Source organism: Micropterus dolomieu, linkage group LG12 (assembly GCF_021292245.1).
Source record: "Micropterus dolomieu isolate WLL.071019.BEF.003 ecotype Adirondacks linkage group LG12, ASM2129224v1, whole genome shotgun sequence".
Lineage (NCBI taxonomy): Eukaryota > Metazoa > Chordata > Actinopteri > Centrarchiformes > Centrarchidae > Micropterus > Micropterus dolomieu.
The window spans coordinates 19,704,028-19,717,395 of NC_060161.1; the positions used below are offsets into that span (position 1 = coordinate 19,704,028).

General features: G+C 40.0%; 1 protein-coding gene across 1 annotated transcript; it reads right to left on the reverse strand.

The window, feature by feature from the left end:
- Nucleotides 1–12,242, reverse strand: capgb (capping protein (actin filament), gelsolin-like b). Its single transcript, XM_046065614.1, has 9 exons — nt 12,145–12,242; nt 7,044–7,237; nt 4,786–4,940; nt 3,794–3,952; nt 3,528–3,677; nt 2,369–2,455; nt 2,130–2,262; nt 572–663; nt 1–370 (listed from the first exon to the last, which is right to left on the reverse strand). The coding sequence occupies exons 2-9, from the start codon at nt 7,234–7,236 to the stop codon at nt 305–307; spliced, it is 1,035 nt and encodes a 344-aa protein (XP_045921570.1). The 5' UTR covers nt 7,237; nt 12,145–12,242; the 3' UTR covers nt 1–304.
- Nucleotides 12,243–13,368: the final 1,126 nt, after the last annotated feature.

The following is a 13,368-nucleotide window of genomic DNA, read 5'->3' on the forward strand; positions in this document are numbered from 1 at the left end:
TACAAGTAGATTCAGATTTATTTTTCAAATGCAGGAAAACCTGTGACACTAGAACAAATGTAAAAAAAAAACCTATCCAAACTCATTTACCCTAAGGTTCTTCTTATATATCTCTTCATATCTTTATAATCTCACCAGAAGACACTTGTTTGCATATATAAAAGTCTGAAACAAGCTACAGTGTGCTCCATCAGCACGGTACCTTACAAATATATATGTATTTTGTATCAGATGTTGTCTGTTTGTCAGATGTGCAGCTTCTTCTAATCGAGTGCAGGATTTGTCAAGTGTTTGCGTGAAATGTTTAGTTCCAGCTCTTGAAGAACTGCTTGAAGATGATGGTCTCCTTCCCTTGTGGCAGTATCTCCACCTGCAGCACAGGGCACATAAACCTTTACTGCTTATTGCTCACATAAAGACGTTACAGTCAGTGCACTTTACAGAGGTGTTAATAATCCTTTAAAAGCATGACAAGCTGGTTGATCCACTTTGAGAGCAGCTATATTAACATTTATAGTAAGCATTAGATGTTGTAGTTGGTTATGTTTAATTTAAGAGGCATGAGCACTACCTGTGTTTTCATCCTGGGGTAGTTCATTTGTTCAATGAAGTTATCCGCCATCTGTAGGGCCACCTGCTTCTCCGCAGCATTCGCTCCGTTACCTGCCAGTCGAGAGTTAATGTGAGTGACGTTAATAACATATGTAACTATGCATTAAAGTAGGATTACAAACACCTCACTAACCTTCTGGCCATAAACCAAAGATAAGGTCTTTTTATTTTTTTATTGTCATATATTTATTCAGTCAGCTGTTGAATTGTATTTGAAATTGTACGTTTTATTTCCCAACATGAAGTTGTAAATGGTTTTCAAAGCCTTCTCTGCACTGCCAGGTTGCTGAAGCTTTTATATACTAAAAATACTAAAAATCAGTTTATTAAAATGTTGCAGCTGTTGCTAAAACCCACAAATTAACAACAAAACAAGAAGCCCGTGCTTACAACATTTACATGTTGTAAATTTTTATTTCAGTAAATTTTATTTATTTCTGCCCCAACAAAAGAATCTTGGGAGAATATTTCATTAGCTAAGAAGAACAGGAGGGTACACATTTGTTAATAATGGTATAATTTTGTTTAGTGTTTTCAATGATTACATTATATCAACCAAACATGCTGTGAGAAGGCTTGCTGTTGGGAGATTGCTTGCAGTGAAAACCCCTTGTTGTTATGTGGTGTGTGCGCACAAGAGGCTCTCTTTCAGTCTAGTTTGGAGCTGAAAGAGACTGGTATGTTTACAGATCGTTCTGCTAATAAAAGCAATTATGTGGTACTACAGCTATGTTCTGGAAGAGCAGTGTAAGACTATTGTAATGTTATAAGCCCAGGTTTGTACAATAATGCGTTTTGAAGTTATTGCAAACTTAGCGTAACAATATTCTCAACTGCCACCTGACTAGAGTCACGTTGCACGACCCGTGGCATTATGGGAGATGTAGTTTTGTTTATGGTTTTACAGAGAATGAATTTGAGCTGTTTTGTTACTGTTGTTGTGCTCATACATAACCATTGTAATTGTGTCACCCAGTGATGAATGAGACATGCAATGAACAGCTATTTTTCAGTTGTTTTACATTATTTATGCATCCTTCACAGTAGTCCAAGAAGAGTGTGTGAACTGACGCAGCCCCTGTCACATGTTGTATCATTGCAAACAAATTCACTAAAGAAAGATCCAAAGAGAGTTGTGGTGTCGTGGTGATTTTGTGGTGTGCCCTGAACTTGCCACACACATCTCAGTAATCATGGAGACTAATTTAGATTTGTAAATTTTTTATGTTTATCTGCATTTCATTGTGTGTTTTCTTCAGCTTTGAAATTAAAGTGTCTACCTGGAAATACACTCTTAAAATATGCCATCTTAGAAAACATTATTAATGTTAACATTTGTATATAATGCACAGTGAATAATGAAATCAGACAGTACGGGGCTGTACAGTAACTTTAAATACCTCCTGTGAAAACTGTCAACTGTTATTTTTCACAATGCTCATTCAAATTTGATTCAACATATATGCATTTTTGGCGGCACGAGTTTGCTGGTTCGGGGTCAAGTAGTATTTCCTCACCTTTCCAGACAAAGATCTTTCCGTTGGCGCCATTGTCCAGAATGAAGCAGTCGTCGCGAACCAGCGTCTCCTTTGCAAACGGGCTCTTCTCCGACACTTTGGTCATCGTCATGGAACCCGTCGCATCAGACACCTGTTGGGTAAATGTACACAGTCTTATGCTGTGCTTAATAAAAACCAGATGTAAACGGCAGTTTTATATATCGGTGCGTTTTTTAAAGCCCTGCAGATGAGGTCACCTTGTAGAGGGACGCAGTATTTGAAACGTCCGCTTTGCTGTCCTCTTCTGGCGTGCTCTCTGCCAGCGCTGGCACCGGTCCCAGGACCTGCCCCGCAACATAAGAGGAAGCTCAGAAAACAGAAACACCACAAGTTCTTTTCAGGACTCAGCATTGTTAAAGGAAGAGTTCCACAATATGGGGAATCTGCTTATTAGCTTTCTTGCAGAGAGTTAGATGAGCAGATTGATACCTCTCTCATGTCTATGAAGCTACAGCCAGCAGTTGTTTAGCTTAGCTTAGCATAAAAACCGAGACACAGTTAGCCTGGCGCAGAGCAAAAGGTAATAAAATTAGCCTACCAGTACCTCTAAAGCTCACTAATAAGATGTTATATCTTGTTTAATTTGCTTCATATTTAAAGTTCAAACGAGGTTACAATTTTACGAGTAAATGCATTTCCAAAATGTCAAACTATTCCTTTAACATGATTTATGTCCTTTTTCTCTTAGTCCACCTCATAGATGTCATTTACACTGGGGACGGTGGGGACATGTCCCCACCACTTTTTGAAATGGCCGACTTTGTCCCCACCACTTTTTAAAGCCTAAATTGTTAAAGAAATGTTCTATAGATTGCAGTTAAATAACAAATGAAAATGCCTTTCGAATGGTTTATTTGCACATTAAGAAAACATGCAACGCGATTAAAATATAGAAGAAGCAAATGTGCATTAGTAACTTGTAACTTAAGCTAAAAAGAAAACAAACAAGCTACTGATTATAAAATGGCCCAAAAACGTGCACCTAAAACACTCATGTTATTAGCCTATATATTTTGAAATGTCATGTGCTATCGGAATTTTGTGTTTCCTTTTTCCTAAATAAAAAACTTTTTTTTTTTTAAAGATCCCCCCAGAGTCCCCACTTATATATCTCGGCATTGAGGACATCTTTAAAACACTCGTCTCATTCACCTAATATCACCTAATATGGCATATCGGTATGTCTTGCGAGTCTCTTCACGGCGCTAATCTGAGCCCCTATGTCCCCACCACTATTCATCACAAAGTGACGCCCTTGGTCCACCTTAATCTTACTAATATCTTGTGACTAAAACCACTTACAGGATGAAACACAGCCTACTGAAACATAATTACCTAGTAAAAGTGCGCATTTACCTTGAGCATCTCCTGCGGCTCCTCCCCCTCGCTGGTGTCCACAATCCGGGCTTTGCCGTGTCTGTCGGTGTCACGAATCAGCGAGGCGATCTCACGCACTTTCTGCTTCTCGAACATGTTGGCCTGCGACCCGATCCATGACACAATGGTCTGGAGGGCCAAAGAGTCACAACAAACTTTATTTTGGATTGGAGCAGTAGGCTATTATGAGAAACTGGATTATGAAAGCTGGCAGAGTTTTGAGCTGTTATGGTTTTTGTCCTCACATCTCCGAGGTCAAGGATGAAGCAGTCTCCTTTGTTGAAACTGCTCCACGACAGCTCCACCTCCTTGGCACGGATGTTGCGTTTCCCTTTGATCTGGTACAACCTTTGCACGGTCCCAGAACCCTGAGGCCTCCTGAAGCCCGACTCCACACCGCCCACCTGTGAGGGATGGGAAATGTCGCTGAGATTTCAGATTTAACTCTTGGTTTCTTTTAACAAGCTTGGCGTACGTGCAAACAGAGTGACATGAATGAACTTTGGCACAAAGGCCATAATATCCAGGGCGCTATACAATGGATTAAACCAGCAATAAAAAGATGCTCAATAAAATGAGATGATATGTCAAAAGGCAATTTTGCTTTTAGTTTCTTGTTAATTGAAAAATAATTTAAATCACTGCAAGTTTTTTTTTTTTATTTCGACTGCAAGTGAACAAAGGATACATTTTAAATTTTAAAGCCATCTTACACGAGTAATATTAAACCTTGTATCTCTAAAATGTCCGATTTTATGGAACTAAGAAATGTATGCTTGTGTTTAGCTGATAATGCTTCTGTAACTTCCAAATACTTTCCAAGACTTTGTTACTAATTAAAGGGAAAGCAGCAAAGACAGGGTTCAATTGGGGCACATAGTCAACTCCAAGTAATTGCTGTTGTCAGTTCATAGCTGCAGGTCCACAGGAAAGAATACAATTCAACATATTTGAACAATTACATTTCTATGAACATATTTTTACCCTATGATTCTATCTTAATCTTTTTAAAGTTGCATTTAAAATGTATTGAATATTTTCCTGAGGTTATTTATAATTAGTACCAAATTACAATTCTCTCTAGGAAACTTTTTAGGAAATTACCCATAAAACCCATAAAAGAAACTGAAATGTAACTGTGCAGCTGAAGTTAAAAATGTCTCTGCTTGACAATAGAGATATTTGTGCAGTTTTTAGAGCATCTGAGCATCCAGAGTCAGGTCTCTCCCTCCCTCACCTTGTAGCTGACCCCCCTGGGGAAGAGGACCATGAACTCCGGGGACTCGTAACCCTGAACCTGCCTGTGCTGAACGGGGTCACCACCCAGAAAGTGGTCCAGCTGGGTGGCCAGCATGGCACACGCCACCTGCTCGTCCCGAGACGACTTCTCACCTACAACAGAGAAAGGATTAAATATCAAGTTTAAAAGAATTTCACACACACGTTTCTTCATGCATAATACATGTGGGCGACATTTAGACTTTTTGTTCACTGTTTTCCTATCAATATTATTATATTAATATATATTAGTTTATGAATGAATAGCATGGTTAAAAAAAACGCTTAAAGCTTTGTAAACAACAACTAGAATTTAAATTGGGATCTCGTCTGTTTCCTAGGTCAAGTTACACCTAAAAGTGCTTTGGATGAAACCATAACTGAGCTTGCATGTCCACAAAATCATGTCCCAAAAACTAGTGGATGGACCTAGAGCTGAGATTGTTTTGTCAAACAAAATTATCCGTTAAAAATTAAAATGAAGTCGACTTATGTGACTTTAGTTTTTTAACACTTTCTTTCCAAGTAAAGCTGAAAAGAAAAAGGAAACAGAAATGCAGTAGAAGTGAGAGAACAAGAAAGAGAATAAGAAAATTAATTAAGAAATGAGGTCCGAAAGGTTAAGATGTAACAAGATGAGGAACAAAAGAGCTGCTGAGAGAGGTGATGGGTCTAAAGAGATGAGGAGCCAACAGTGTGTCAGACAGCGGACGCACAAACATAACACTGCGGTCATCGGTTGTAAACAAGGGGAGGAGAGAGGGCAGCATCAGAGAGACGCATGCTTGAGCACAGAGCCCTCTTCAAGCTGTGACAATCAGCTTAGTGTTACCTAAGCACCGGATACATGCTGGAAACAACAACCACATTTGAGTACTGTAACAATCCTCCTGCATTTTTAATGGACCCTGCTCAAAAACCATCCCAGTTTCCCTTTGGGACTTCTTCTCCCCTTATTCTCTCATCATCCCTCCGGCCTCTCTCCTCGCACAATGATGCAGCAGGTCAGCGCTGTGTCTCATGTGTCATCACCATTACCGGGAGGGTTATTAGCTTTTCTACCGCACGCAGCACACGGCCAGGGTTAGGTGTGTAGTAAGCACTGGACAGTGGTTAGTGCTTTATTGGATGGAGTACAATAGAAATAGGAGATGTATCGTTTCTCTTTAAGTCAGGACAACACATTTAAGTATAAGTGTGTCTGTCCTGGCTTTTCTGCAGACCGACAGAAGCTTCCGGCTCCAGTGAGCTGCACAGTTGTCACCATCTGTTTTTTCCAGAGCATAGTGTGAGACAGTATGTGTAGTATGTTGCACTGTATGTTGTTCTGTACACACGTGTCTTTTAACCCCTGTGTTGTGTTTGTACATTTGGTCTTTTCCCGCATTATAGTCAACAAGTCAAATTTCAATCCATCATTTACTTTGGTGAAAGAAGTGATTCTGATACGGAAACTGATGCTGATTTAGCCTGATGATCACACTGAAATGTCATTTTGTTTCACTACGTTTTTCAATCTCTTCATGTTTGCCTTTCTCTATGATTATTTTGCTAAATATTTTTTGTTTGTTGGTGTGTTTTGTTTTGCCCTGGCCAATCAACAGAGGGTGACACAGGCCCATCCATCCTGCCAATCTCGGCCTTCGGTAGACAACATTATTTTGACGAAAAAAGATGGTATTTCTGTATGTTGACAAGAACCTGCACTACTGATGCTTGGCCAGGTATCTCTTGCAAAAGAGACTTGCCTCCTTAAAGAAAGGTTAAGTAAAAGAAAATGAGTGAGAACTATTTTTCAGTTTAAAAAAAAATATACAATTTATAGGTCTGGAAATGGCAAACTGTTTTGATGATGTCTCCTAACTCCCCATTTACATCATATTTGGTGTTTCTTGCTCAGAGGGAATAGTATTCATCTTGAATAAATAAATGAAGCTGACTTGATTAAATAGTGGTCTGACATTACTGATTGATTTTGTCCTGAAATGAGATGCCATCATTGTGAATGTGCCACCTACTCAGACTCATTGGAAGCCTTTAGTCTAGAGTCAGATTGCATAGGGGCATGCTACATAAACCCATTGTGTTGTCCTTTGCTAAGGACATGTGCAGCAACACATTTGATGTGACTGCCCTCTCATTCAGACTCATGTTATTTTAACAAACACGTAGCAATGGAACACATTATCTAACCCAGATGTTTCTCCAGTGTCTCACCTATCCACATGTGGAGGTCGGCTCCCTGTTGACCACGGTTCTCCAGCACCAGGTACGAGTCCCCGTTGAAAAAGGCTCCTACCTCGGAGGAATCCAGCGGGACTGCCTTCATTTTCTCCACCCTCCACACACGGAGGCCCGGCTCCCGGACCTCTGGACCAAACTGACCTGGTGCTGCCTGGCAGGTGAGCATACTGTAAGGAGGAAAGGGGATGAAAAGATGAGTGAGACAGGAGGGAAGAAGACGTATGGACAAACGCAGGCTCCAACAGTCACCAAACAGGATTTTTACAATATATATCAGTCAAATGGTGCATTGAGTCATACAATGGAACCTGGCAGCTGGTGGTCTATGTAAATCCTCTCCCACAGAAGGGGAAGAAGCTGGCTGAAACAGGAAGTGTAAATACAAGGTGTTGTGTCATGGTTTCCATGTGGAAAGGGATGCTCGGATTTACTTGGAGTAAGGAGAAGTAAAAGCAGAAGACAAGCCCACAATGCACTGACACATGAAGGAAGTACACAGCTTGTCACAACCAGGAGACCAGTGGCTATTGTTAGACTTTTTTAACTGAATTTTTAGCTAAACTTTACTGTTCTCCACACTGACTGAAAAGAAGTGTTAAACTGCAGACGCCTCCAAACCACAATCAGATAGAGAGAGACAGAGAGAGAGTGTGTGGAGGATGTGGTTGATGTGACAAGCACTGTTGCACTTACACTCGACTCAAAATGAAGGCTTGTGTTGCTGCTTGATGACCACGAGCTACATTATATCACTTTTATGCAACACAACACCAAGGTAGGCTGCACTAACACAACACAAGTTCGCAAAAAAAGGTGTTGCTATATGCAAGCTGGATCATGTCACAGGTGAGAGGTGTGCCAGGTATGGACTTTTGGTTTGGGTCACTCTAATGTACACCTCTCTCTACCTTACAGTTTTTCTGACCCTTGTTATGACCTGGCTCAAAAGGCCACAACAAAAGGGAGACACACCATGGTAAACGGTTAACATATGTTTATTTAACAAAAATAAGCCAAATCAATAGTTACTTCAAATGAACATAATTACTGTATGAGGTATGTAGTCTGTGGTTTCAGTAGTGTCTGTGCAGGATGATGGTTGCATGAATGTATGTGTGAAGGTGTTGTAACATGCAAAAACAGAAAAAACAGATGTTAATATGCTAAGTATTAGTGAATGAGTGAAAGAAGATGAGGTTTGTAGAGAGAGAAGAGTTACTGCTACTGCACCGTTCCTCTTATCTCTCCCTTTGTCCCACAATGTTGTGATGTGGCAAAAGCTGCCTCAAAAATTTAGACACATTCAACGTTCACAGTTTGGCCCCTTTATCAAAAATGCAATGTCATGATTTTCAGGTATTAGATTGAAGGATCAAAACATGTTAAAGCTAAATGTGAGGAATTCAGAGGTGGCATACATGTCAAAGAAAGAGGAAACCGCTGTTGCCAAGAACAAACCGTAAAACAAAATATTTATTGGTGATGTAAATAGTTGTATTAGAATGCATAGGTTTAAGCTAGGGGTCCCTAATAAACTGGATATAGGTCTGCAACCAACAAATATTTTAATTATTGTTTAATCTCAAGATCATATTTCTGATTTAAAGGATTAATTGTTTAATCCAAAAAAAGTTTTGTTTGACCAACAGTCCAAAACAAAAAATATTCAGTTTACAACGATATACCGTAAAACAGATAACGATAGCAAATGTACACATTTAAGAAGTGGGAACCAGTGACTGCTGGTTAAATAAATGATAAAACAATAACCTCATTTAAAATAAAAGTCCACTTACTAGCTTTTTCCTGAGTTTTCAACTTTCTCAAAGCACCAGCAAATCATCACTCATTTTAATTTGACTGATTAATTGATTAATTGACTTCAGCACTAATGTGTGCCTATTTGTAAAATCCAGTATTTAAAAAGGTATCTCATGCATTATAATAGTGTTAGATATTTGAAGGCTTTTCCTGGATGATAACACACACAAACATTTGAAACCTTATCAAACCCGTGTGGAGGCAGAGGTTTCCGCTGTTTTGATAAGGAAAGCCCTGCAGCTTTATGGGGGTTGGGTCATTTTCAAATTAAACTCTACCAACATTTCACATTCATATAAATATTGCTGTATTAAAATAAAAATACCTTATTATCCTTATAATAGTCAGTAAGGAGTAGTCAATTTAGCTGCTACACAGGCGCCAGGTGGCAGCCATAAGTGATAAAGTAGGACTGGAAAACTAACAATTAGCATGATAGTGATTAGAGTTAGCTGAGGACACTGTAGCATGTAAGATACTGCCTCCAACTCTCCTATATTATCTGTTAAAAACAACTCATGATACAGCAGAAAAAGATTAAACTGTTTGCGCTAATTATCAGAATTTTGATCAGTCAAACAGGAAGTCATCAGCAGCTCCGCCCCTTTCAGGTTTTTTTTTTAGCTTGAAAGATAGTTTTTATGACTTTTGACTCTCCTGGTATCTGCTATCAGCTAACACTTTTACATCTCTGCAACATTTGAACAATTTGTGATTAAGAAACAGCTTCTGTTTACTGGCCAAAACAAGCCAGATGGAGAGACGCTGCTGTGGATAACAGTAGGGTTGTGGAGCAGAGGAGGTTAGGGAGTGAGGAGAGAGAGAGAGGGCCTGAGGCAGCACATGTGGGGGCCCCGGGTTAAAGTTACAATGCCCGGACAGCCGCTCCAAGAATAAATAAGGAGGCAGAGAAAAAGGGCCGGTCCACTTAACTGTATGATCTCCTCTGGTACCTCCGGCATGCTGTCTGACTCCGGCTCCATTCTGTGTGTCCACTGGAGTGTGTGAGAACCGGTATGTGTGTGTGAGGTTGTAAGGGATGGAGAGGTCTAGCGAGGAAAAGCGTTTTGCGCTCACCTGGCCTGGATAGCTTATATGTGGGAGGTAACTGGAGCCGGTGTGATGAAAGCCTACCTGCGGCCTGTGGATAGGACGCCTTGTGTGTGTGTGGTTACTAGAGTCAGGTTCCTGGTTCCTGGCTAAAGCTAAACACCAAGCGGATAATTACTGGGAGAGCAAACTGCTAGCTCCTCCATCTTTCCACTCTTCCCTTCTCCTCTGACTTAAGCTCTTCCTCCTCCTCTACCCTGTCCCTGCATACCCTCCTCCTGCAGACTTTTTCAATTCTACGGCTTGGATCAGCATAAAATTCTCCTGGTCGAACCATTGGTATAAAACATGAAAAACTGTGTTAGAAAATTTCTGGTAAGTCAATAAAAAGTCCAAAAGGTACCAGCCTGTGAGCTTAAAAAATCTGGTGATAAGTTAACTACAACTCCCAAGGTGCATTCAAGTAAAAGACATCCAATCACGGAGCTATATAATCGTGTTATGTTTGCAGCTAATGCCAAGTAGACGCTAAAGAAAACTGATCACACAGTCTGCACCTTAACTTAATTCAGGTTCACATTCTGATACGGTTCTGAAGAAACTGTGAAGAAGTAACTTGTATGTAAATCCTGGCCAGTTGTGTCATGATGAATTTTAAAAAGCCATTTGTGCCCTTTCACATCAGCCTCCTCAATAAGAGTCAGTTACAGACTTAAAATAGTCTATGTGCAACATACCACTACCTTCCTGTGTAAAAAGGTTAGGAGCGCAATAAAGGGTTTCAGCAATACGATGACATGGGCAGTATGTGGCCATGTGTACATTGCACAATGTTTTTTAGATGTCTGTTTGTCTGTTGATTAAAAACTACTCATTGTTTGTATTGTATAATATCATACAAAATGAATTAATTATATCGTATCGTATCGTGTGTTGTCATTTCAGTTGTTTTCATTCATTATTTTGTTTCCTCTTCCCAGATAGACAATCTGGGGAGTTTATTGCAGGCCAGTTATGTGTCCTATATTTTGGGCTTGAACTACAGTCATGTAATGGTGAACGGCAGCAATATGCTACAGTCTAGACTGCTGATATTCATCAGTATTGATTTTGACCTCACATAATACCTTTGTTTGCCATGCTAAAGCAGTGTAGGCATTAAGGTGTTATTGTATTCTAATCAGTTACATTGAGGAAACAACGAAAGAAAATAAGTGAGGAATAAATTCAGGAGTGAGTCGGTCTATAATGTTACCAAAGAGAAGACGTTAAAAGACAGAAATGTGCCCTTTTGCCCTCGGCTACTGAAGTGGTCAGAGGTGTCTGGTTAGACGGCGGAGACATGGAGATGGAAAGAGAGAGACGGAGTGAACAGAGGGGTTCAGATGGAGACACAAGGTCACAGATAGGCTACAGGGGTCACTGACTCAATCAGTCATTCATGCATTGGTAACCAGACAGAAATATGAGAGCAGACAATATGCAGGCGGACAGGGCAGCCGGCGTGGAGAGATCTGAGAGCAATCTGGCAATTGACGGTGAGTGTATACAGTGTGTGTGTGTGTGTGTGTGTGTGTGCATTTGTGTGGGTGCACTGTATGTTTTTGAGATTAGGAGACTGAAATCAAGACAGAGTGAAGTAGACGGGGAGAAATTGAGAGGACCAGAGAACAAAGAAGAATGAGAAAGTAATTAAAGTATATATGAATGTTATGTTGAGATTTTACAGCTGCAGGAAAATGTGTTTTTAAAGACTTGTGTTATTAAAAAACTACTTTTCTCAACTATGTCACATGATCTGTTGCCTCTTCAATACCCCACCCTAACTTTAAGGAAGTTGTGAATCAGCAGCAAAAGACACCAGTATTATGTGTAGGAAGACAGGGACAGACTGGGAAAGCAAATTAAAAGGTGTGGTTTCCCCCAAGCTCGTAAAGGAAAAGTGGAGCAGAGAATATTCGCAGACTTTGAATGGAAAGATGGATGCCAGAGAGACAGAGTCTCACTGAAAGTAGACTAAAGATTCATTGTCTCGTTGTGAGATTCATCAGCTGGGGAAGGGTGTGGGAGGAAAAATAGAAAAAAGATTCAGGGTGAAAAAAAAACTAAGTGAGAAAAAGACCAAGTATGGAAAGAAAGAATAAATCAGAGACTGCAGTTGTTCAGTAAAAGGTGCACAAATAAACAAAAAGTTGAGACTTACCTTGGAGAGTGAGTTGGTGGTGGGACACAACACGTCTGAACAGGAGTGTGGAGAGAAAAGCAATCATGCAAGGAGAAACACGTCTCTGAACACACAAATTCTCTCTCTCCTCTTCACTTCTTTAACCTCTTACCTCCTCAGATTCAGCCTTAGCCCTGCCCTCTGACTCGACCACAAAAGAAGCTAAAAGTGCGGAAACTTGATTGAATCAGGAGGTGAAGTTCCCAAATTCAAATGCAAACAAGGGGTACGTGACAAAATTCTGAAACAGCTCATTGTTTCACTCAAACTTCATCAGACTTTATTTCTTTAAGAAAGGTGATACAAAACACACACAAAAAGACACTTCATGGAGTCCCTTCCTCAGCTTTCTACAGTTCTGAAGAGTAAGTATATTTACTCAAGTACTGTAAAGCTGAGGTAGGTAACACTGGAGAAACTAGCAAGAGACAGCTAGGTTTGAAAAGTAAAAAAAAAATCCCAACCCCTCCCTTCAGGCCTGCCTCCAAAGCCTCCCTCCCCCATTAAAACACGTGTTAATGCACAATGAGTGCACAGGCAGAGTGCAGGAGTAAGCCAGTGCTTATTACAGTCTTGCGACCACCACAGATACAGGACTTTTTTATTTTTGTGTCAGAGCATTTGAATTATTGATTGCTGTTGGGATGTAAAGAGAATTTCCACAAATATAACAAAACCATCCATCCCGCTTATCATGTGTACGGGGTCGCGGGGAATATAACAAAACAGGCATCTGAAATAAATTCCTTTTACCCCAACTTTTCAGTAGTTTTGAGGTACTTGTGCTTTAGGATTTCCATTTTAAGATACTTTATACCTGAACTTGACTACACATTGAACTCGACTACTACACCTGACAGCTGCAGTTACTGGTTACTTTTCAGACTTAGATTTACATTAAAAAACATACATACAAGTTTATAAAATACAATGTATCTAGTCTCCTTGAACATAATGTTTAACAAAATATCCCTTTTTAAAACATAAACTCTTCTTTTGACAGATGCCCTCTCATTAATGACGTCAAGGTCTCCACAGTCGTTAAATATCCCCACAGCAACCGATCCAAACACACTTACTAGTCATGCATGGATTCCCCCAGTCAAACACGCCCATGTGTAGGAAGCTTCATTATATGATCAACACATCACCTCTGATTCATCATTTCCACAGGTGAAGATTACTACTGTAGGCTGAAGTCTA

Bases quoted from the DNA above. Each gene is read 5' to 3' on its own strand.
- capgb (XM_046065614.1), bottom strand. From the start codon at position 7,236: ATGCTCACCTGCCAGGCAGCACCAGGTCAGTTTGGTCCAGAGGTCCGG. The intron at 2,456-3,527 runs GTAAATGCGCAC...GTTGCGGGGCAG, and splicing joins AGCCGCAGGAGATGCTCAAG to GTCCTGGGACCGGTGCCAGC. The intron at 371-571 runs GTAGTGCTCATG...CCTGTGCTGCAG, and splicing joins ACCCCAGGATGAAAACACAG to GTGGAGATACTGCCACAAGG.